This window comes from Pan paniscus, chromosome 13 (genome assembly GCF_029289425.2).
Source record: "Pan paniscus chromosome 13, NHGRI_mPanPan1-v2.0_pri, whole genome shotgun sequence".
Taxonomy (NCBI): domain Eukaryota; kingdom Metazoa; phylum Chordata; class Mammalia; order Primates; family Hominidae; genus Pan; species Pan paniscus.
This window is the reverse complement of record NC_073262.2, coordinates 69,756,322-69,780,832: the sequence shown is the minus strand read 5'-3', so window position 1 is coordinate 69,780,832 and position 24,511 is coordinate 69,756,322. Positions and strand designations below refer to the sequence as shown.

The 24,511-nt window shown below is 37.6% G+C and overlaps 1 protein-coding gene across 3 annotated transcripts in view; it reads right to left on the bottom strand.

Moving 5' to 3' along the window:
• XIRP2 (xin actin binding repeat containing 2) overlaps window positions 1-24,511 on the bottom strand; it is a 366,513-nt gene that overhangs the window by 120,590 nt on the left and 221,412 nt on the right. For all 3 annotated transcript variants that reach the window (XM_055108706.2, XM_055108705.1, XM_034954431.3), the window contains one exon: window positions 1,570-1,723. In XM_055108706.2, the coding sequence (XP_054964681.1) occupies window positions 1,570-1,723 (154 nt within the window). The remainder of the gene's footprint in view (window positions 1-1,569; window positions 1,724-24,511) is intronic.

The window sequence follows — 24,511 nt, the reverse complement described above, 5'->3', positions numbered from 1 at the left end:
AAGCTTTTAACATAAAGAAGCCTTTGAAAACCTTTGCATGGAAATCAAAGAAAACACAGATGAGGAGAAGTAAGATGTGATGAGTGGAGTTAATTATCTCATGTAACTTCGATCAGTTTGCCAAACTCATTTTTGCCTCCCTATGCTAAGCTCTCCACAGGTAAGCATCATCAGAATATAAATCATTCCTTAAAGCTTCTTTTTCCTTGGCCTCTGCTAATCTAATTCTTTTGCATTCAGCCAAGTGCACATAAAGTTTAATCACAGGCCAGAAATATGTGGAGTAAATTCCTCAAGACTGATACTAATCATATTAGGATATTAATTGGGCATACCAAAATGAATTGAAAGTGAAAAAGAGATTGAAATCTCAATTTACATGTATTTAGAAATCCATGCCCAGTCCATCATTAGCAAACTCCCCTTGACTGTTCCTACACCTGCCTCCCACTCCAAATTACATCCTTAAACCAAACGGAATCAGAATGGGCTGAACCATATGTAAATTCCCCTGAAGATCAGTCTGTTCTGTCACAGTGTACAGCTTCTCAAACTTTAATGTGCACATGAAACATTTGAGGATCCTGTTACAATGCAGATTCTGATTTAGTAGAACTGATGTGAGGCCGAAGGTTCTGCATTTCTAATAAGCCTCCAGGTGATGCTGACGTGCTGATTCGCAAACAGCACTTTCAATAACAAAGTTTTAAAGCAGAGTACCATTTGCTTTCCCAAACTGTGAACTGTAATATTCCAAAGACTTTCCACATTGCTCACATGGACTGGTGACTTGACAGTTTGCTACAAATATTCCAAACGATATCTTAAAATTTGTACTAATTATGATCTTTAACAAACACCACAAATACTACAATAGACATTATTTGGCTAAAGAGGAAAAATCCAGAATGTGCCTAATCAGAAATGATAAATAAGATCTGTATTTTCCAATAAATTATTTATATTTTTCATGTCTGTCATTGTTGAAAATAATATTAATAGTGTGATTTCTAACATACAAGCTATTAACTTTTTAATGATATTTGTGAAGCATTAATCAAATTTATGAGGTTCTGTCTAAAATGTAACACTCTTCTGTCACTTTGTATTCCAAATTCATTATGCAAGTTTAGTTTAATTGTCTGAAAAGGAGATGCTTAAGGCATCTTATTTATTTTTTTATTTTGCTACTGATAGTTACTCCTAGTTTATTCTTTTGTTACCCACAGACAGAAAGACAAGTATGTTTTCCTTTTATTTTCACAAAAGGAAAAGTCAGATTATGGTCAAGTGCATTGTTTCAAACCTCTAATACTGAAAATTCTTGTTGTACTGGTTTATAGTCAATTAAAATATATTCTATTTAGTTTTAAAAATCTAATTAAAATATAATAAGGATAGAAGCATTTATAAACACCTCTATTTTTCCTAAATAGTATTTCCTAAACTATATGCAGTCATTATTTTCCTTACTAATTTTTAAACAAACCCCTCATATATTTTATTTATTAACCACTCATGTTGTACAAGGTATGATGTCAAGAAAGCATATCAAAATGTTATGCTAACCTTCAAAGATGTGGCTGTGACCACTTTCAGGTGACATCTTGTCAAAAGATGTTTTCTCGCCTTTCTTGTCTGAATCTTTCACAGAATCCTCCAGCTGGCTCCCAGGGTGACTCTTAAAAGCTGGCGAGCACAAACTTCGCTCAATTTCCACTTCCTGTTATAAGACATTAAAGGGTTGTATGTTAAAAGCTATCAGTAGGAAACAGATGTGTTTTTTAGGGGGGTTAGAAGGCAGGAATGAAAGAGGGAAGGATTTCTGTCATGAGGGATGTTTTCAATATGCTTCGGGTAAAATTTTGATAACTTTGCCAAGAACTGCAAACATATATCTGAACACTTAGTTTACTTTTCTGCCACTGGTTCCACTTCTGAATTAGCCTTCCTTTCATGTGTGTGTGTTTTTTTCTCTCATAAAAGAGAGAGAGTGGAAATAAGGGTCACAATACAACATAATATATGTTAATGGATGCAACTTTCTAGGCCTGAGAAATGTTGATGAGGGACTTTCAAAAAATAGCAATGTAAAAACATTATATGCTGAAGACAGAAGGAAATGAGTTTAATGTCATGTTCACCCTGTAATGATAACCTTAGCAATTATAGAGTTCCCAAATTACAAGCCCATTCAGCCAGCATACAGTGAGTACAGTTTTTCGATTCATAAAGATTATGAAATTACTTCTTCAGATAGTAATTTAAAGGTGAAGAGATAAAAGATTCCCAAAGAAAGGAAATATAAAGGATATTTCCAACATAGAAAGTCTAGCATTCCTTATTGTATAGGCCAATAAGGAATATACAGATTCCTTATTGTATAGGCCAAGTAATGTAATCAAATAAAACAAACCAGCCAAGTAGACTAAATATTTTGAATAAAAACATTGCAAAAAGTAAGTAAATGACTCAAGACAGTTCAAGAAGCAAAAGTCTAGTTTTAAATATGTCAAGTAATATGTTGAAAATGTTTTCAACAGCTACACATAAGTTAAAGATTTTCATACAGGAGGTCACACAGTAGTCTTCCCTGTAACTGTAGTTTTGGTTTCTGCAGTTTTATTTACCTGCGGTCCACAATATGAAATGAAAAATTCCAGAAATAAACCATTCATAAATTTTAAGTTGCATGCTGATCTGAGGATCACTCCATCTGCCCAGGATGTGAATCATCAGTTTGTTTGTCCATACTACCCACCGTGATTCACTTAGAAGCCATCTTGGTTATCAGATGGACTATCGTAGTATTGCAGTGCTTGTGGTCAAATCACTCTTATTTAACTTTTATTACAGCATAGTGTTTTAGTTAGTCTATTTTATTATGAGTTATTGTTATGAATCTCTTACTGTGCTGAATTTAAAAGTTAAACTTTATTATAGGTATACATATATTTAGGAAAAGACAGAGTATATGTAGGGTTCGGTACTATATGTGGTTTTAGGCATCCACTAAGGGCCTTGTAACATGACCCCCATGGATAAGAAGGCACTATTGTATTTCTCTAAGCAGCCATTCAGATGATGATGTCAGTAATTGTTTTTCACTTTTGTTACCTCTTAAGTACACAGACATGAGTGAGTCAAGTTTGAGAGACAGCTAAAAGCTTCGAAACATTCTTAGAGTAGATACATTTTCTATGTCTTTGCTATGGTTAGAAAAGAAAAGCTTTTCAATTTATATATAATATATACACACACGTAAATATATATATACATATATCACATGTACATAACAAGTATATATGAAGATATATACACACACGTAAATATATATGCATATATCACATGTACATAACTATATGTGAAGATATATATTCACACAAATATATAATATACATATACACATGAATATACATGAGTATATATTCATATATATGAATATATTCACTATGTATATGTGTGTACATACATTTATTACAAATGTGTGTATATACACATATATACACATATATATAAAATCACTAGAAATATTGGTATCTGGTAATCATATCATCTTTGGATACTCCCAAAATATATGATGTATGCTGTCTTCATTAGAGTGAACTTTAACTGAAGCTAAAAACAATTGCAGGAGAAAAATAGAGAAAAAGAACTTGTCATTTTTTTCAGGGCATTCCCTTTAACATGTGTTTCCAACTATTACAAAAAATCCATATGTTCATAACTTGTAGTGAGGTATCGTGCTGTTGAGACACAGTGTCAGACATGCCATGACATGTGGCACGAGTATAACATCCTTATCTCAGTTCATTCTGGTGTCCTCTCCACTGTCCTGGAAGGTGACTGCTATGACATGAACGCAGTATGTTTGCTTGTTTTGTTTCAGCAATTTAATCCAACTGCTAGCATTGGCAAAAACAAGATGAGATAAATAGAAAGTGCAGATGCCTACAAAGTTGTGATTTTTGTTAGGAAAATTTATGTTTTGGTAAAAGGTGGAATACTGAACATGGTCCATGGACTCAGACTGATGATATTAAGGAATAATTTCTGTTTCATATACCTACGTGGAAATGTGATTTGATTAAATTTCAGCTGGTGATGACATTAACTTATACTATATGGGTATTCTCATTTTGGAATTCACAAGTATCAAGAGTGCATCTTGTATGGAGGCAGTAAGGAACAATCTACATGTGAATGTAGTGGACTTATTTTCAAGCCCTAGTCATCACATCAAAGTCATTCTGAGGCAAGCTCTTCAGGTCCTGGCAAGGGGTAAGGAGGCAGCTGTGTAGAGATGTAAAAGAGCTTCTTGGATGAGGCTGAATTGAGCTGTCTCCAATCAAAGCAGTGATCTGCTTTAATCTCTCATAATCTGTTTTATACACTGTGCTTCCACAAAAGATTTACTTTGAGTAAAAATCTACAAGCTTAAACAAATGTGTACAATACCACTTTAGAAGGAACAAATGCAGCATTTCACAATAAGAAAGTTGGATTCAAGCCCTCCCTTGGCTACTAATAAGCTTTGTGGCCTTAAGTCACTTGCCATTTCTAGGACTAAGTTTTCTCAAATGTTCTTGGAAGAGATTTAGTCATTGAACACCTAATGTTCAACAACCAACTACTGGTGGTATAATTTTATTTAAAATAAAATAAAGAAATGTTTTTCACCTTTTGTGGCTTCCAGTCTAGAGAAGGAGGCAAATAGTAACGAAGCCCAGGAGTCAGTATTAAACATGCAACTCTAATGCTGAGTGTCTTAATGGGGGAATTAACTCAGTGAGAGAGAGCCCTGTATAGGGCTCTCCCGGGGAAACGACCTTCAGCTGATATTTGAAGAATGAATGGGGCTTAACTACGTGAAGAGCTTTCCAGGTGAAGACAATACGTGCAAATGTCCTGGACTGGGAGGGAGGACAGAGGATAGAGTAGGTGGGAGCAGGGAGGCTGAAAGGAAACACGTGGTGCTGGATGGCCTGCAGAGGCAGGCCGGGAGCAGATCACAAAGGCCTGCAGCACCATATTTGCTTTGTCTTAGCTCAATGGGAAGTTACTGAATGTTTTTAAGTGTGTGTGTGTGTGTGTGTGTGTGTATACACATGCACACATGACATAATCAGGTCTGCCATGTGAAAAGCGCAGTCTAACTCCAGAACAGGATTTCTAAATCTTGTCACTGTTAATATTTTGAACCAGATAATTCTTTGTTATTAGAGCCTTATTCTGTGCAGGTAGGATGTTTGGCAGCCTTCCTGGTCTCTACCCACTAGATGCCAGGAGCATTTGTCCCTAGCTCTGGAGTCATAACTATTAAAAGTGTGTTCGCACATTGCAAAATCTCATGTGGGGAGCAAAGTCATTGCTGGTAAAAAGCCACTACTCCAGACTGGGTTAGAGTAGAAGGTTACAATACATGTGGAAAGAGCAGTTAGTATAGCAGTACTGCAGGCAATTGATGATGATCTTAAAGAAAGAATGATGATGGAGATGGCCAGAAGTGAACCAAGTTGAAAGCCATTTAGGAGATACAACTTTCAAAGCTTGGTCATGGATTGAATCGGAAGTTTGAGAAAGATAGAGAGAGGAGGGGAGAGAGAGAATGAGAGAGAGAGGGAGTGAGAATGGGAGAGAATTTAATTTTTCTCTATGGCATGCACAACAAAATGGATTGTGAAGCTATTAAATGATGTCAAAATATCAGATAAAAGCTGGTTTGAGGGAGATGATAGATCGTGAGTTGGGTAGCAAGACGTCCAAAAGGCAGTTGGATGTGTAGCCCTGGAGCTTAGAGGAGAGGTCCAAACTGAACAACTAATTTAAGTCATCTGCCTTCCGTGGTAATTGAAACAACAGGCTTGAATGAACTTGCTTAGGGGGAGAGTATATAAAGTGTGATGGAGAGTGAGTCCAGAACCAAGCCTTGAAAAATGCCAACATTAAATGGATGGCAGAGGAGAAAAATCAGAAGGAAAGAACATCTTTGACAATATTGAACTTGTATTGAAAGTATTAATTTGAAGAGGACTTAAATATATCTTTTGAGTTGAGCAACATGGATGTCAACAGTTGAGCAAAATTGCTTCCTTGGAAGTACAAAGGTTGGAAGGCAATTTGAAGTGGGTGAGAGAGTGACTGGGAGATGGTGAATGGAGCTCACTTACTGAACATTTCAATGTTAATGTGGATGGGAGGAATAGAGCAGTAACTTGAGAGAGATGTGTTTTGTTTGTTTTAAAGGAAGAGTTTTGCATATGTTGAAAAGCTAACTCAAATGATTTAATGAGATAGAGGTGCTGACTATATAGAAGAGAGCAAGAACAATCAGTGAAGGAAAATTCCTGAGAAGGGCAAGAGGATGGAACCCAAAGCATGGATAGAAATATAGCCCGAAGGTAGCATAACAGAAAGCGTTCCTGTTCTCACTGAGGGGAAGGAGGGTCAAATTAATGTAGATATAAGTGATTTGCAAGCTTGGTAGCTTGAAGATAAGAACCCAGGCAGAAGTTGTCTATTTTCTCTGTTATGATGCAAAGTCTAATGAACATAGGGGTATCTGAAGAGAATGAAGAAACTTTACCTTAATTGATGGGGGGAATGGAGGAAGAGAGATGACTAAACATGACTGTGGCAGTGCAGCACTGGGGGCCCATTTGAAGTTGATAATATTAACTCTGCAGGGCTACCAATAGGGCCTGTTAAGTTACATAGTTACTTACTAAGTCAGAAAACTCTCCATAGTTCTAGTTTGGGCAATGAGAAAGTATATAGCTGACTTCAGCCAGGGAGCGGTTTTGTGAGGAAAAATATAAATAAAATTTCTATTGAAGAGTGGGGTTAGGGCAGGCAGAGACCAGGTACAGGAAATTTAGGTCGCCACCAAGAGATCTAAGAGAGCGATTGAAATGATACACTGTGCAATGTAAGTTGGATTAAAAGGAAAGAAAGAAAAGAAAGGGTAAACTGGAAGACAGATAAAGGGTCAGCAGACTGGAGATCTTGGTGAAACTAAAGAACCCTTTTAGTGTGAATACTTGGCAAAGCAAATTGGAAAGAGTGGTGACTGGGGCCACTGAGATGTTTGCTTTAGTTTGTAGGGAGTAGGGTAACTTATTAGGATCCAGCTGTGACCAAAAAATGAAAGCTAGGGTAGGGGGAAAGTTATTAAATAGGAGGAAACCTAGGAACTCAGAGGCCATGATGGTGTCCCAGGAAAATGGAAGGACTTGAAGGCAGAGAAAAGCTGTAAGTTGTGTATCAATGTCCTTGTAAACGAGGGAAACCATTGAATTTAATAAATAACAGTCATGATGGTTGGTGGTTGGTGGGGAAGGTGCAGCTGACTGAATGAGTCTCAGATGAGCAGGGTTTTTTTTAAAGAAAAAGTAGGAGAGGAGTGATTAGGAAGAATGGTCTCCAGGTACATGGAGACAATTCAGGGACACTGGTGATTTCAGGGGAGGGCCATGTTTCTGTTAAAGCAAGAAGGTGACAGAAGTATTTGGAGAAGAGGTGGAGGGTAGAGAAGTCATTGCTGATTATGGAGAGGCAGTTCCAGAGGTACTGGTGGAGTCTCTGGCTTAAATAATATGTAAATAAGTAAAATCTCTCAGTGAGGTCTATTATCTTTACTAGTTTTATGACTCTTCAAAACGAGGAAAGCAATTGAAAATAAGGGAAACAAACTTGAAAGAGAGCAAGATAATTTTTCTTTTCTTTTCTTTTCTTTTTTTTTTGAGACTGAGTTTTTCACTCTTGATCAGGCTGGAGTGCAATGGCGCGATCTCAGCTCACCACAATCTCTGCCTCCCAGGTTCAAGTGATTCTCCTGCCTCAGCTTCCTGAGTAGCTGGGATTACAGGCATGCGCCACCACACCTGCCTAATTTTATATTTTCAGTAGAGACAGGGTTTCTCCATGTTGTTCAGGCTGTTCTCGAACTCCCAACCTCAGGTGATCCACTTGCCTCGGCCTCCCAAAGCGCTGGGATTACAGGATAATTTTTCTTTCTTACTTATATATATTTTCTTGCTTTAACATATGTATAATTATAATCTTAGAAGATAAAATATTTTTTAAGATGTGAGAATGAAAAATGCCAAGTCTTTAATACAACCCAATGTCTATTTCACAAGAGACATGGAGCTGTAGAGTCCCCTAAAATAATAAGAACATCTTACCACGCATTTGAAAAGAAAGCAGGTTGCCCTACTGCTTTATATATTTTCCTCTCAGTGTGGATCCGTGAGTGAAGAGGTCCCCAGGAAAATATAAAATGATAAAAAGAAAATATTTAGATTTGTCTACATTTAAAATGCTGAGCTAGCTCGTGTACACTCCCAGACTCAGTGGGTTCTTACCTTTAGAGAAATAAAAATATTAATAGAAGCATAAAGAAATTTTACACAGACATAAAGAGAAGAACAAAAATAAAGGAAAATTACCAAAATATAAAAGACCAGAGAAGAAACCTTGTATGAATTGTGCTGTGTTACTGTCCCATCTGGTCTTTGAACTTTTATTTTTCTTTTTTTTCAGAAGTCCTTTCCTAGAAGACTGTACCTTCTCCCACTGTGTATTAAAAATATTTCTTCCCTCATGACCTAACTCAGTGCAGTCTCCTCCAGGAAGCCCCTTCAATCATTATATTCTATACTCATCTTTCATTCATACAAAATATTTTTGAATAATTAATCTATCTCAAGAAATGTTTTAGGCACCATAACTACAAAAATGATTAAGATGCAAGTTGGGTCCTCAAGAAGCTCATAGTGTAATGGCAGGGAAAGATACATCAAGTGAGTATTGTAACAAAAAAGAGTGTGATAATAAAGAAATGTAGGTGTCCTGGACACACAGACGGAGGATTCTGGGGAGATGTGGTCAGAGAAAGCTTCCTGAATTTGATTCTGTAGGTAACAAGAACTCTTGCAAGTGAATTAAGTGGGGGTGGCGGGATTAGATTTGTACTTTAGATACATATATCTGTCAGCTGTGTGAAAAACAGATCATACAGTTGCCTCTCAATATCCAAGGGGGGATTGGCTCCAGGACCGCCCCGGATACCAAAACCCATACACGTTCAAGTCTCATAGTGACCCCTGTGGAATGTGTAGATATGAAGTCAGCTTTCCATATTCACGGGTTTCCCAGCTCGCCAACACTATATTTCCCGTGCATGTTTTGTTGCAGATACGGAACCTGTGAATATGGAGGGTTGACTACTTATTGAAAAAATCCTGCATGTAAGTGGACGCACACGGTTCAGACCTGTGTTGCGCAAGGGTCAACTGCAATGGAATAAGACGGTAACATCTTCTGTAGTAAATGTAGTAAGGAATTTATTAAAATTTCCAATTGAGAGATAGAAAAAGCCTACATTAGGATAGTGAGAAGGGGACTAGAGGGAAGAGAATCCATTACAAATATTTAGGCGTCAAAGTAGTAGTTTTTAGGATAAAAGTAGTGAGGGAGTGCAAGAATTCCAGCATAATTTCTAGATATTCTAATTGAGATGGCTTTATGAAATTGATAAAACGGGGTGAATGTCTTCCCCAAATGAATGTGTGCCTCAGAGAAGTGAAAACTGATCGTGGGCTTCCTTCCAGACTGACCACAAAGAATGAGCTGATCTAGAAGAAAACTGGGGGAATCCAGCACACGCCATGCCCTCAGTTTTGGGGCAGCACTCTTCTGGATGAACCCCCAGGGGGACCCCAACAAGTATATACGTCTCTGTACCTCCCTATGTTAATTTCATGCATAAAAGTGAAACTGAACTTTTCCATGAAAATATTGATACAGAACAACAGGGTTCTCTGGCTTTAAAAATGATGCTGGAGTTTCATTCTTGAGGGCCAGGAAGTGAATTAAGTTTTTGACATGTTGAGTTTGAGCTTCCCCTGAAGACATCCAGGTGAATATGTCCAGCAGGCAGCGAGATATCTGAAATTCAAAGAAGTCACTGCTGGAGTGAAAGATTTAGGGCTCAGCAGCAATAAGGTGTTAGTCTCAACAGTAAGACTCAATTATTATTGAATTAGAACATTCAGAATAAGTATAGATAGCTGTGAAGCAAACCTCTCAGGCATTTGGGGGACAAACAAAGATTATCTGGTGAAGGCAGTAGAGGAGAAACAGTCAGAAGTTCAGCCACCATCAGTCCACATGGAGCATTTCTGTAAGCTGGAAAAAGGTGCCTCCTCAAAACACTTTTCTCTATCTGTCAGAAGGTTGTCACAATGTACTGATTTCATTAGACCAGATCATGTTACTGCCATCTGCTGGAAAATCGTCATGATAGATGCACAACTCTACCTTATGTTTCATGTGCATCCCCTTCCCTTAGATGTGTGCCCTTGAGATGCTTTAAACCTGCACAACTATTTGTGGCTGACACAGGAAGTCAGGGAAGAGTGCAAAGTCATGAACACCAAGGAAGTAGGGCATTTCAAATGCAGCAGGGAGTTTAAGAAAAAAATGCAATAAAAATATCTCCAATATGCCCAAATTTGGGCAATTAGGAGGTAGCCTAGGTGAAAACCATTCTTATAGAAGGGAGTTGGCTTAGGAAAGACTAATAATGAAGAGAAACAGGTGGCAATGTAAATTCCTATCCTAAAAAATTTGAATAGTAATAATAATAACAACAGCAATAATAGGTAAGAGGTATTGAACGCTCATTACATATCAGGCATGGTGTTAAGCACTTTAGTTGTATTATACTCATGGAATTTTCATTTCAACCCTATGGGAAGGTGCTATTCTCATTTTATGATGCTGACAGTGAGGCTCACAGCAGGACATGTGATCAAAGGCACAGGCACAGGAGATGAGGGTGTAGGTGTGGATATGTAGATGGATGGGAGTTGGGGGAAGATCACTGCTGTCAGCCCCCATGGTTTTTCCCATCTCCAAAGAAAGCAAATGACAAGATATTGGAGGAGAGGCAGAGGGCAGTTTTCCCAGAAGATCTAATTTGGAGCCACAGTTTAATGTGGAGCTCTTCCATTTAATAGAAGTTACTTTGGCTACCTCATAACATCCTTAGCCTTAGGCTTTTCATCAGAAAAATAAGGACAAACCATGCCTCCCCACCAATTTTTACAGTACTTTCATAGGACAGTTTCCTCATCTGTATGCTCACGTGCAATGTACCTTCCACTCCTCCATCAAGAAGTGAGGCTATTTCTCCTCCATGAATCAACATTCATCTCGTGGGAACTTTTCTGAGGGAGCACAGCAGAAATGGCACTTGACCAACCTTTCCAGTCTTGGCTTAGCCCTTCACTGGCATGGCAGGTTTTGCTTCCTGCCTCTTGGAAGCCAGCTACCATGTTAGAAGTGTGATTATATCTGAGACTACCGTGGCCTCAAAAAACAAGGTGGACAGAGAAAGAGAGAGTGAGAGTGAGAGAGAGAGAGAGCGCGCGCACAAGGAGCACAAGCTACCTAGATATGCGAGTGAAGAAAGAAGCCTTGCAGCTTCTGCCAGAGTGTCCTGTCTCTCAGGACTCTCATTTTTGGGAGGCTCCCTCTCAGAAGCCATCACCACGCATTGAGAAGCTCACATCACTTGGAGAGATCATTTGTAGGTGCTCCATTCTGTGGCCCCAACTGATGTCCCAGGCAACAGAAGCATCAACTGCCTGGAGGATATTGGATGTTCAGTCCTATCATGGATGTTCAGTCCTGTAACTTCATATAACTATAACCCTGGCCCACGTTAGATGAAAACATCCGAGATATTCCAAGTAAGGCTCTCCAGCAGAGTTAAGTCAACCCATAGAACCATGAGTGATTAAAACAAACTGCATTAAATAACCAAATTTTGGAGGTAGTTTGTTATGCAACAATAAAGAACCAGAAAATATTTTACTCACCATATCTCCTATTGTTCAGCTTCTTTGACTCTAACTTTCCTACTCAGAAATACGAAAAATGAGGAAATGTAGTCCTTAAAGAAATCATAAAGGCCAACATTCCTTGAATATTACTTTGTGCCAAGTGCTCTGCTCTAAATACATCCTTTTTATTAAACAGATTTAACAATACTAATGAGGTAGCTACCTCTATTTTACAGTGAAGAAACTAATGTTAGAGAGCTTAAGTAACTTGCCCAAGGCCACACACTTAAGACAGTGGTGGACTATTTCAGTCTGATGCTAAGCTGATATTTTTAACTTCTGCATCATCCTGTTTCCCTACTGTAATTTATTTATCAATTCCAGAAACTGAAATAATGTAGGCTAGAATGGCATGAGAGGTAAAATACCAACTCCTTTACAGCTACGTATCCTATTCTTCTCTAAAACTCTTGTAGCATTGTGCCTTTTACATGGCAGGTACTTGATAAATGATGAGCTGACTCTTAAAAGTCTCCTGACATTTTATATTGACATAGTATCCAGGAACAGCAGCAAGAAGAATAGACAAATACAATAACTAGATAGAGAAATTATAATGATTGTCACAACATCATCACATTCTACTGCACACATCACTTTAGAAGGGTCAAGAGAAACAATGTGGCTTGCCCCCTCATTTAACAAGGCTTGATGAAGTATTGAGAAGTTAGGTTTAGCAGCTGAGTTAACTGGGCTTCCTGGTTTCCCAGTGACTTTTCAGTAACTTGGCACTTAGAACCTTTCACTTTTAGACTGCTGGCTCCTGTGGGTTCCACCAGTCTGATCTGGGCCATCCTTCTGGCTATTCCCAAAGGGACAGCAGCATTTAATGAATGCATTTTCTGCTTCTCCACCAGTGTTTACACGTTTGTCTAAAGAAACCTCCTCTGAATGCCCCGCTTTGCCACCATTTTCTATAGAAATTCCAACTGCTTTCACATGGGGTCGAAGTGACACCTGGTTTAGGAAGCTTTCCCCAAATGCCCCAGCTAAGAACAATCACTCCATGTCAGAGCTCCTCTAGCATTTACACCTTTTCCATTCTGCTTCGTACTCTAGTCACTTTTGACACATCTTGTTTCCCCCACTGCACTGTCAGCTCATTAAGACCATGCTTTATCCACCTTTGTAGCCACACTGAGTCTAACATACTGCTTTCTTTGAACATTGCAGGTACTTACTAAATGTTTGTCAAATGGATTTGAATATTTTGTGAATTTTATATTCACATAAAGGATTCAGAAGAAAGCGCAACTGAGAAATGTCCAAATATGGTGAAGACACTTCTTCTAGAGTGAAAGACATAAAGAAAATAGGCTAACTCCTCTGGGGAGAGGAGGAAAAACATAATTTATATCTCTATGTATAATGAACTAAAACTTTATTGCCAAAACTTTAAAAATGTTTGTTTAGATGGAACTCAGCATCTAAACTTTTCTAAAAACCCATGATACGTGAGAGAAACAAAATCAGTCCTAAAATTACGGTCTGTAAGCAAGGAGACTTTTTTTTCTAGAATACTATGAAACAATTTTTTTAATGGATCATCTGTTCTCATGATATTTCTATTACTCCTTCCAGAATGGGTTTACATATTAAATAACAAAGCAGAAGCTACCATTTCCAGGGAAGAGAATGCATCAAATTATTTATGATTTTATCAATCCTGATTAACTGCACAGCCACAAAATCAACACCATCCTTGTCACTCCTATAGGCGCTTGATGCCTGAGTTCTACATTTCCTGTTTTATTTCTGTGCACTCAGCACATCTATCCACTTTAGTGAATTGATTTCATTGAATACTGTTATGGGTTGAATTGTGTACCCCTAAAATTCTAATCCCCAGTACCTGAGAATATACTTGTATTTGGAGACAGGGCCCTTAAAGAGATAATTCAGTTAAAATGAGGCCATTAGGATGGCCAGTCTGACTAGTTTCCTCATAAAAAGAAAGCAGTCTGACTGGTCCTCCTTATCAGAAGAAATTTGGACCCATAAAGAGACAGGAGGGGTGCATGTTCATAGAGGAATGAGCATGTGAAGAGGCAGCAAGAGGGAGGCCATCTGCAAGCCACGGAGAGAGGCCTGGAATAGCTTCTTCCCTTATGGCTCTCAGAGAAAACAAACCCTGCAAGCAACTTGATCTTGACTTCTAACCTCTAAAACTGCAAAACAAAACAAAACAAAACAAAACAAAGTTTTTTTCTCTTCCCTGGTTTAAGCTACTCAATCTGTGGCATTTTGTTACGGCACCCCTAGCAAACCAGTACTCTACATTTATCCTTACAGGCATAAGATTATAACTGGGCATTTATATATCTATTAAAGTAAGTTTCTTCGTAGCTTTAAAAATAGCTAGTTGTGTGTCTACAGCCAGACAAAGAACTTCTTAATAACGGTCACTGACTCTGCACCACCCCCAATGGATGAATTAAACAGAACAACTGTCAAAATAGTTGTGTACTCATAGTTTTGAATGCAGATTTGCCTCACTATGTTTACTCTCAGTGAATGGAAAGCTCACATGTGGTACAAGGTGTGCAGACCTTAGATCCTGAGACAAGCCACAGGCAAACATTTTCACAGCTATTTTATAATCCCCAATCAAAATGAGATACATTCTTGAAATGCTGAATTTTTCAGATATGTTCCTTCCACAATTCTGCCTGCATTCCAGTCAATTTTATTAACATCTGACAGATTTTTAGGTTCTCAGGTGAAACAAATGCAAGCCCTATCTGGCCCTTGACAAGCAAGCACAAATTAAGGCACACAGTCCCATGGAAGTCCCTGGCATGAAGACCCAAATAAAAAAACTGTAAATGCAAACTAGGAATGGAAAACACATGCAGTGAGACATGTTCTCAAAATAAAAGACAGTCACTTGAATTTCTGTAGATTGTTCAATGTGATGTACCTATTGATCCATACTGTATTATCAATTTGATAGATGTGTTATGAATTTGATAACAGAATATTTTCTCAAAAAGGGGCCTTTTGCTCACAAGTACACTAAGTAGGCAGTCATGTGCCTGCAGTCTTCAGAAATGCTCAGTTAAGGGACCTTGGGTCTTTCAGAAGGAAGAATCAGCTTCCTGTGCTGATACTATCTAGAGACAGTATCCTGTCAGAGAGGCCAGATTGCCTGGACATCCAAGTGAACACTGCTACACATTTTTCATTCTGGTGCTGGAAACGACGTCACCATTCACCATGGGTAGGGCTTCAACATTTCTGATGCCTGTTATTTCTCTGCAGAATAAGCCTTTTCATCCTTGCTTCTCCTAGAATGTGCAAATGAATAGAAAACAATTTGGCATATATGCACCTTTTGGGTGAAAAATCTTGTACTGTGCTCTCATTTTATAGCTGGAAGTAAATAGGCACAGAAAAGCTACAATTCTAGTCCTGGTTCTTACCCCATTTTTGGTTGGGTCCAATATTAAAACTCGTATGTCCAACATTTTAAAGAAAGATTCTTGCCTATGTGCATGTGTACAATTATTTAATATTCTCTGAAGAAAGACTCTTCAGGGAGGGGAAGAGCTGATTCAGGGATGTGGGCATGTTACCTAATTTCTTTAGATTAACTGATCTCATTTAGAAGCTAGGCATGTACATGATTATTTTGGTATTTGCTACCGTCCTAACAGAAAGAATGCTGTGAAATTGAAAATGGTATGTTTCATAGTTCACTGAGGTTCTCCCATGTGCAAAAATACAACATGCTGCTATTTGAGCTTTGAGAGGCAGAGTATATCATTATGTCTCTTTGCTTCTCACCTCTTTAGAGGTCATGTTCATATGACTTGCTGTGTGCCTAAGAAAACCTGTGGAATTTTACGCTGAAGGAGTACTGAACATAAATTCCCCATGAGATGCAGATTTTAATGCTGTGTAACCTTATTTTCATTCTGGCTTCACATTTAGGCAGTTAATTTTCCATATAAAGCAGAAATACTGCCTTCTTTCCCTTCTCAGTCAAGAATAAAATTCTGCAACTTGCCGCAGTCACTCTCATTTTCTTAAATAGGGGCCTAAAGTATTTTATGATTATCTTTATTAGTTGGAGACTATATTCACTCTTAAAAGAATTCTAATGAAAAGAAAACTTCTATTAAAATATTTTAACTAGTTTCAATTGACCACATTACTGGCAATGGAAAAATCTCTAATGGCTAAACTTTTTAAAGCTAATCTGCTTTAACATATTTTAAAACTGATGTGCCATTTAAGATTTAGGTGTTAGCATGCAAAGTGTTTTCTTTCTCCGTTTTTACATCCATTTTTTATTTCATTTTCTTTGACCTTTTGAAAATGAAATAACCCTATGATATCCTCTAGAGTTGCATGAATGAGCTAAAAATGAATTACTGTATTTGAACGATCATACTAAAATGTGCAAAAGAATAAAGAGAAAAATATGTATATTTGTGTGAATAGTGATTTAATAATGCTTAGATGGAATGGCTTCTGTCTATTTCAGGAGCATAAAGTTCTGGTTAGATAGAATATCCACATAGTTATGTTGAGTTGCAATGACAAGGTGGAAAATGGTTGGAAGATATAAGACCTATGTTTATATCCCACCTTCAAACACTTCCCAGCTTAGCGAACACAACATAGTTATTTCATCTCTGTAGGCTTCCATTTCTTCATCTGTAAAATCACAATAATATTGCTCACTTTTGAGTGAATATGAAATACCACATTTTGTAGAGTAGACATTCAATACATGGTAGCTACCCCAAAGATATTTCAACATGTAATTGTAATGATCAATGAAATCATAAGACAGGAATGGTTTTCTACATTCAAAGAGAGACTTCAGAGATTTCTCGAGTAGTGTATTTGATTTCTGGTTGGGAACTCTCTTTTATATACAAAATTAAATATTTGGGCAAAATATGAACCTAATAGGGTCTGAATATTTATATTCACGAGCTAATTATGTCATGCTGAGATTTTGTTAAGATAAGAGCCTGAGATACATGATCTCATGAAGCTTCTGGCTGTCCACGCTTTATAGAAGACAGAGCCTTCTAATTATCCAAAAAAGATGAGTCTTTATCTTCTTTCATCTCTCATGAGCTATGGGAACTTGGATATAGCATATACTCCCTGTAACTCTTTTCCTTGACCACAGATAGGAGGTAATGATAATTCAGACATAATATAGTGATCATTCGAATAATTATTTAAAACAATACCCTTACAATACCTTAAATGCCTTGGAGACTGTGCTATCATTCAAAGCTAGGATTGTGAATCACAAGGTGGAAATATGGAGATTTGTGAAGACACTGCATGCTATAATACAGTTATTTGCTCTTTCTAGATGATATACCACTGAGTGCCATGGAGGAACAGATGCCAAAGAAAGCTTACTCAAGTCCTTTCCTCCTTGGCGACTATGCTGTCTGCTGGAAATAGTGCAGAGCTCTAGGAAGCCAGATACAGCCTCCAAGAGACAAAGTTCATGGAATGGCAGTAAAGAAGTGCAGAAAGGGCCTTGTATTTTCTAAAGCTTTCCCTGAGAGAATCCTCGTTTCTGCACTACTGGACTACAGCTGGTCAAAAAGCATCAATGGAAACCAGCCCCACTGTGACTGAGGTAAAATCATTTAAAGGCTTGGTGCAAAGTGGAAGTACTAGCACTGTATGATTTCTCTTTTAGAAACTCATTTTATAAATCCCCAAGAACAACACAACAGCTATTTTTAATATAGTAGCACAGAAGGGAAGCCTCTAAGTGGATTATCCATATAACATCTTTATGATGCTGAAAGGGAGAAGGAGTGCTCTTATAGGCCAATTAGATCAGCACTTTGCATGCATGACAGACTGATGTTTAACATTTGCAGCAATGAGGGAGAAAAGCAGAAACAAAATCTTCCTATAAATAAACTGCTGAACTTTAGCATGTACCATATTAAGAATTTTACAATCTTCTTAATTCTGAAACTGTGTGCTTTGAATTGTAATTATCTCTGTAGTCTTTAGAGCAATTGTGGGCATCATGCATAATCTATTTGTTTATTTAACAAACATTGGGCACCTATCAAATGCCAGAAACTTTGTCAACTACTGAAATTTGACAAAGAAGCACAATCAAGAGCTTGTCCTTCAAGCACTCAGAGTCTGGTACAATCACTTATAGGCTAGTTCAAGTGCAATGGTTCTCAGAGGCTGGTGAGCCATGAGATTGTATTTAAGTGTTGAACTTGCAAATAAGTCACATATTTGCTCTGTTTCATGGAGATCCCTATAGTATTTTACCTTTGCTCCCTCATTAATTAATGAGTTAAATAAAATCTTTGACTTTACATTTGTATTTGTCTGAGAGATACTGTATCCTTTAAAAAATTATATTTCAAATAATTTTATAATTCTTCTAAGTTTCTGGAGTCTCCTCAAAACACCTTCCAAGATGCCAATGTTTATCTAATATGAAAAAGAAGGGGAAAAAATCTAGTTTCCTTCCGTGAGCTTCCTATTTTTCTTCTTTTCATAAACTCTTGAAATAATCATCTACTACCACTGTCTCCACTTCATTACTTCTCACTTGCTCTTCAACCCATCCCAATCCACTTTTTGCCTCCACTGAATCTCTGACATTGATCTTGCCACGGGGACAATCTCACCAACACCCTCCTTGCTGCTTAAATCAATGAACATATCTCAGTTTCCAACTCATTTAACACTCTAGGCTCTTCTTCCTCTTGAATTTATCTCCTTTCCTGGGCTTCTATGACACTGCACTCTCCTGCTTTTCCTCCTGTCTCTCTGGCAATTATTTAGCTTTCTTCTTATTTCTTGGTCTTAGTCCTTTTTCAGTATGGATACATAATTTGTGGGTTATCTCACCTTAATGACTTCCATCTATACATTCATAACCTCTGTCTTTGTTTGTTTGTGGTGTCGTAATAGGCTATCTGAAACTAGGTAATTTATAAAGATCAGAAATTTATTTACCACAGTTCTGAATGCCGGGGAGTCCAAGATCAAGGTGCTAGCAGGTGCATTATCTGATGATGGTCTGGTCTCTGTCCAATATGGTGTCTTGAATGCTGCATCCTCCAGAGGGAAGGGAGGAATGCTGTGTACTTGAATGGTAAAAGGCGCAAGGGCAAAAAGGAAGTAATCTTCTTCCATCAAGCTATTTTATTTTATTTTATTTTATTTTTTCGAGACAGAGTCTTGCTGTGTCGCCCAGGCTGGAGTGCGGTGGCCCGATCTTGGCTCACTGCAACCTCCAGCTCCCTGGTTCAAGCAATTCCCCTGCCTCAGCCTCTGGAGCAGCTGGGATTACAGGCGTATGCCACCACGCCTGGCTAATTTTTTTGTATTTTTAGTAGAGATCGGGTTTCACCCTGTTGGCCAGACTGGTCTCAAACTCCTGACCTCAGGCAACCTGCCCATCACAGCCTCGCAAAGTGCAGGGATTACAGGCGTGAGCCACTGCACCCAGCCCATCAAGCCCTTTTATAATTAATTGATTCATAAAGGTGGTGGCCTTATGACCTAAACACCTCTCAAAAGGCCACACCTCTCAAGACTATTGCATTGGGGATTAAATTTCAACATTAATTTTTGGTGGGGTAAAACGTAGAAACTTCCAAATATGTATGCCAAAGCTAGACATTGATGTCTAAATTTTATGTATACATGGAATAGAATGTCAAGTGGGGTTTTTCTGTTGTCTCAGAATTTTGGTCAGATCTCAAAGCTGAGAACAAAGGGTATAAGAGACAACTTACCGGAAAGTAAAGTGCCAGGTCATTTATTGCAAAACTTAATAAAGAGTAACGCAAAAAATAATTTCCAAATGTTAGCTCATGACAAACCTAGAGTAAAATGGGAAAAAAATTCAACATCTTAATGATAAAATTTTAAAAGGCAGAAATTCCTTGGAGAGGTTTGCTGGTGTACTGTATTGCAAACCCACATTCATGAGGATGAGCTAGATGTTTCTCTCATCATCTCAAGCTGTATGAGAAAGTCTACAGTAGAATCAGCTCAGCTGGGTGTAGATTAGACTGCAGAAGTCCCCAGTCACATGTGATGTTAAGGCACCAGAACAAAGTTTAGTGAGATTTTTTGGAGAAGCTGACATTATCTCCTTCGATTTGCAAGACACAGGGAACTGGTGACTGAGGCTTGCTTGAAGAAATCTGAAAACAAGAGGTTTTACAGTCACTCCCTGATGGGAAAATGTGAATGGATGATTTTTCTTCTTGTAGACTAAACAAAGGTTGCGTTTGAGTCACCTTTAATAAGTTGATTAAGAGAAAAAAGAAGCTGATACATTGTGTGTGTGTGCACTGTATGTATATGGTGGGGAGTGGGGAGGTGGAGCAGAGGAGTCAAAAGTGACCAGCTAGAGATTTTAATGCCAATACTAGGGAATGAGGAAGTAGGACATGTCCAAGAAACAGGCAAAATTACTCCACAAAACAAAGCATTTAGTTATCTGCCATTTCCAAAGATCACTAACATCAGATTACAATTCTATTAACCAAGTAATAAATTTTATGCCTCTTACTATTGTTCAGTTCTTCTCAATTCCAACCCAAATCATATCAAGAGGCATTTTCTAACTCTACATATTTCACAGCCCAGGATGGGAACAGATAGAACTATTATTATTTTGGTAAGGTAATCATATATTTTTGTTGTATATGAAACCATATTTCTCATAAGCAAAGGACACTTATCCATTTTCTTAGATTAATACTCATAAGCCTTCTATAAAACATGCTTACTTATAGCTATGGTACAGTGAATCTTCACAGTTATTTGGCTGTTCTCTAGTACATCTAACTCTTCTGCTGACAGAAATCAAATTGTACTCCCTCTGGGAGGATAGTATTTTTTTCTAAACTATATATGTCACTTATCTTTTTAAATGTAATTACATAATTTAGTTAAACATTACATTAACTAATACAAGATGAAAGACAGAACAAACATAAAAAATAACAAAATTCAAACATAAAGTCTAACATATCAATAATCACACAAAATGTAAATGATCTAATCACACCAATGAAAAGAGTATGGGAATGTGGAAAAGTTGACAACATAACTGGATGCTATTTACTTTGACTGACTGCAAACATAATAACATAGGTAGGTTGAAAGAATAAGTCGAAAAAAGACACAGGATATAAACTTTGATCAAAAGAAAGTAGGAGTACCTATATTAATATCAGATGAAATAGACTTTAGATCATATAAATTTACCAGAGACAGAAAGGAACATTGCCAATTATAAAAATGGTTAATTGATCAAAAGGCATTTCAATCCTAATTCTGTATGTATGAATCAACAGAGCTACAAAATATGTAAAGCAACAACTGATAGAACTGAATAGAGAAATAGACAAACTCACAATTATACTTCAAGATTTTTAACACCTCTCTCTCAACATTTAATAGAATAAGTTGATTGAAATCTATTAATGATATAGAAAAAATCATCAGTACCATAAATCAACAGTACTTAATTAATATTTATAGAACATCTCACCCAAGAAAGGCAAAATAAACATTCTTTTCAAGTGTCCTTGGAATGTATACCAAGATAGACCATATTCTAGGCCATAAAACAAACCTCAACAAATTTAAAATAATTAAAATCAATCATGGTGTGTTTTTCTGACCAAAGTGGAATCAATCTAGAGATCAAAAACAGAAAGATAATGTGAAAATCATCAAACTCTTGGAAACGAAACAATACACTTCTAAACAATCCATGGATCAAAAAGGAAGTCTCAAAGAAAATTTTAAAAAGTATATTGAACATCTGCTAGAGCTTCCAACCCAGTAGTTCTGCTTCTGTCTGAACTCTGTGGGCAGGCACAGCCCTGTGTTTCCCCAGGAAGCACATGGAAATCAGATTAGGGCCAACCTGGCAAGGATGCAGCTTGACTGCCAACTGTGGTCCCTACCTGAGGAAACCCCATGGTCAGCAGCATCCAAAAAAAGCTATGTGAGAACAGAGACAATAATCATAAGAGGCCCCTCCAAGACCCATGAGTAGACTAGAATTGAAGCCAGTCAACTGAATTCACTTTATACTGTAATCAAACGCCCAACAGCATCAAAGAAGAAAAAAGCCAAACAATTCATCCAAAGGACGGCAACTTCAAAGATTGAAGGAATATCAGCCCACACAAATGAGAAAGAAAGCACAAGGACTCTGGCAGTTCAAAAAGCCAGAGTGCCTTCTTTCCTCTAAATGAATGCATTAGTTCCCCAGCAAGCGTTCTTAAATGGGTTGAAATGACAGAAATAGAATTCAGAATATGGATAGGAATAAAAATCATTGAGATTCAGAAGGACATTCATCAAAACCTAATCCAAGGTAGCTAAGAATCACAGCAAAATGATACAGGAGCTGATAGGCAAAATAGCAATTATACAAAAGAACCAAACGGATCTGATAGAGCTGAAAAACACACTATAAGAATTGCAAAACCACAATGAGATACCATCTCACACCAGTTATAATGGCAATCTTTAAAAAGTCAGGAAACAACAGGAGCTGGAGAGGATGTGGAGAAATAGGAACACTTGTACACTGTTGGTGGGACTGTAAACTAGTTCAACCATTGTGGAAGTCAGTGTGGCAATTCCTCAGGGATCTAGAACTAGAAATACCATTTGACCCAGCCATCCCATAACTGGGTATATACCCAAAGGACTATAAATCATGCTGCTATAAAGACACATGCACACGCATGTTTATTGTGGCACTATTCACAATAGCCAAGACTTGGAACCAACCCAAATGTCCAACAATGATAGACTGGATTAAGAAAATGTGGCACATATACACCATGGAATATTATGCAGCCATAAAAAAGGATGAGTTCATGTCCTTTGTAGGGACATGGATGAAACTGGAAATCATCATTCTCAGTAAACTATCGCAAGGACAAAAAACCAAACACCGCATGTTCTCACTCATAGATGGGAATTGAACAATGAGAACACATGGACACAGGAAGGGGAACATCCCACTCTGGGGACTGTTGTGGGGTGGGGGGAAGGGGGAGGGATAGCATTAGGAGATATACCTAATGCTAGATGACGAGTTAATGGGTGCAGCTCACCAGCATGGCACATGTATACATATGTAACTAACCTGCACATTGTGCACATGTACCCTAAAACTTAAAGCATAATAATAATAAAAAAAAGAATTGCATAATGGAACCACAAATAGTAACAGCAGAATAGACCAATCTGAGGAAAGAATCTCAGAGCTTGAAAACTGGCTTTCTGAAATAACTCAAGTCAGACAAAAATAAATAAAAAAGAATAAACAAAACCTCAGAGAAATATGAGATTATGTAAAGAGACCACATCTATGACGCATTGGCATCTCTGAAAGAGAAAGAAAGAAAACAAGCAACTTGCAAAACATATCTCAGGATATTAACAATGAAAACTTCCCCAAGCTTACTAGAGAGGTCAACATTCAAATCAAGGAAATGCAGAAACCCCCTGCAAGCTGTTGCAGAAGAAAACCATTCCCCAGGCACTTAATCATGATATTCTTCAAGATTGAAATGAAAGATAAAATGTTAAAGGCAGCTAGAAAGAAGAGGCAGATAACCTACAAAGGGAAACAAATCAGGCTAAAAGCGGAAACCTTACAAGCCAGACGAATTTGGGGGCCTATATTCAGCATTCTTAAAGAAAAAAAATTCCAATCAAGAATTCATACCCAGCCAAACGAAGCTTCATAAGTGAAGGAGAAATAAGATCCTTTTCAGATAAGCAAATGCTGTTGGGAATTTCTTAGCACCAGAACTGCCTAATAAGAGGTCCTGAAAGAATCACTAACTATGGAAAGGAAAGACTGTTACCAGACACTACAAAAACACACTTACGTACACAGATCAGTGATACTATAAAATAACCACACAAACAAGTCTGCATAATAACCAGCTAACAACATGACAGGATCAAATCACACATGTCAATACTAACCTTAAATGTAAACAGTTTAAATGCCCCAATTAGAAAGCACAGAGTGGAAAGATGGATAAAGAAGCAGGGCCAGATGGTATGCTATCTTCAAGAGACCCACTCACATGCAATGACATCCATAGGCTCAAAATAAAGGGATGGAGAAAAATCTACCAAGCAAATGGAAAACAAAAAAAGCAGGGGTTACAATCCTAATTTCAGAAAAACCAGATTGAACCAACAGAGATCAAGAAAGATAAATTAGGGCATTATATAATGGTAGAGAGTTCAATTCAACAAGAAGAACTCACTGTCTTAAATAGATGTGTATGCAACACAGGAGCACTCAGATTCATAAAGCAAGTTCTTAGAGACCTATAAGAGATTTAGATTCCCACCCAATTATAGGGAGAGACTTTAACACCCCACTGACAATATTGGACAAATCATCAAGGCGGAAAATTAACAAAGATACTCAGGACTTGAACTCAGCATTTGACCAAATGAATGTACTAGATATTTATAGAACTCTCTACATTACAGAACTCTCCACATAAAAACAACAGAATATACATTCTTCTCATCACCACATGGCACATACTCCAAAATCAACC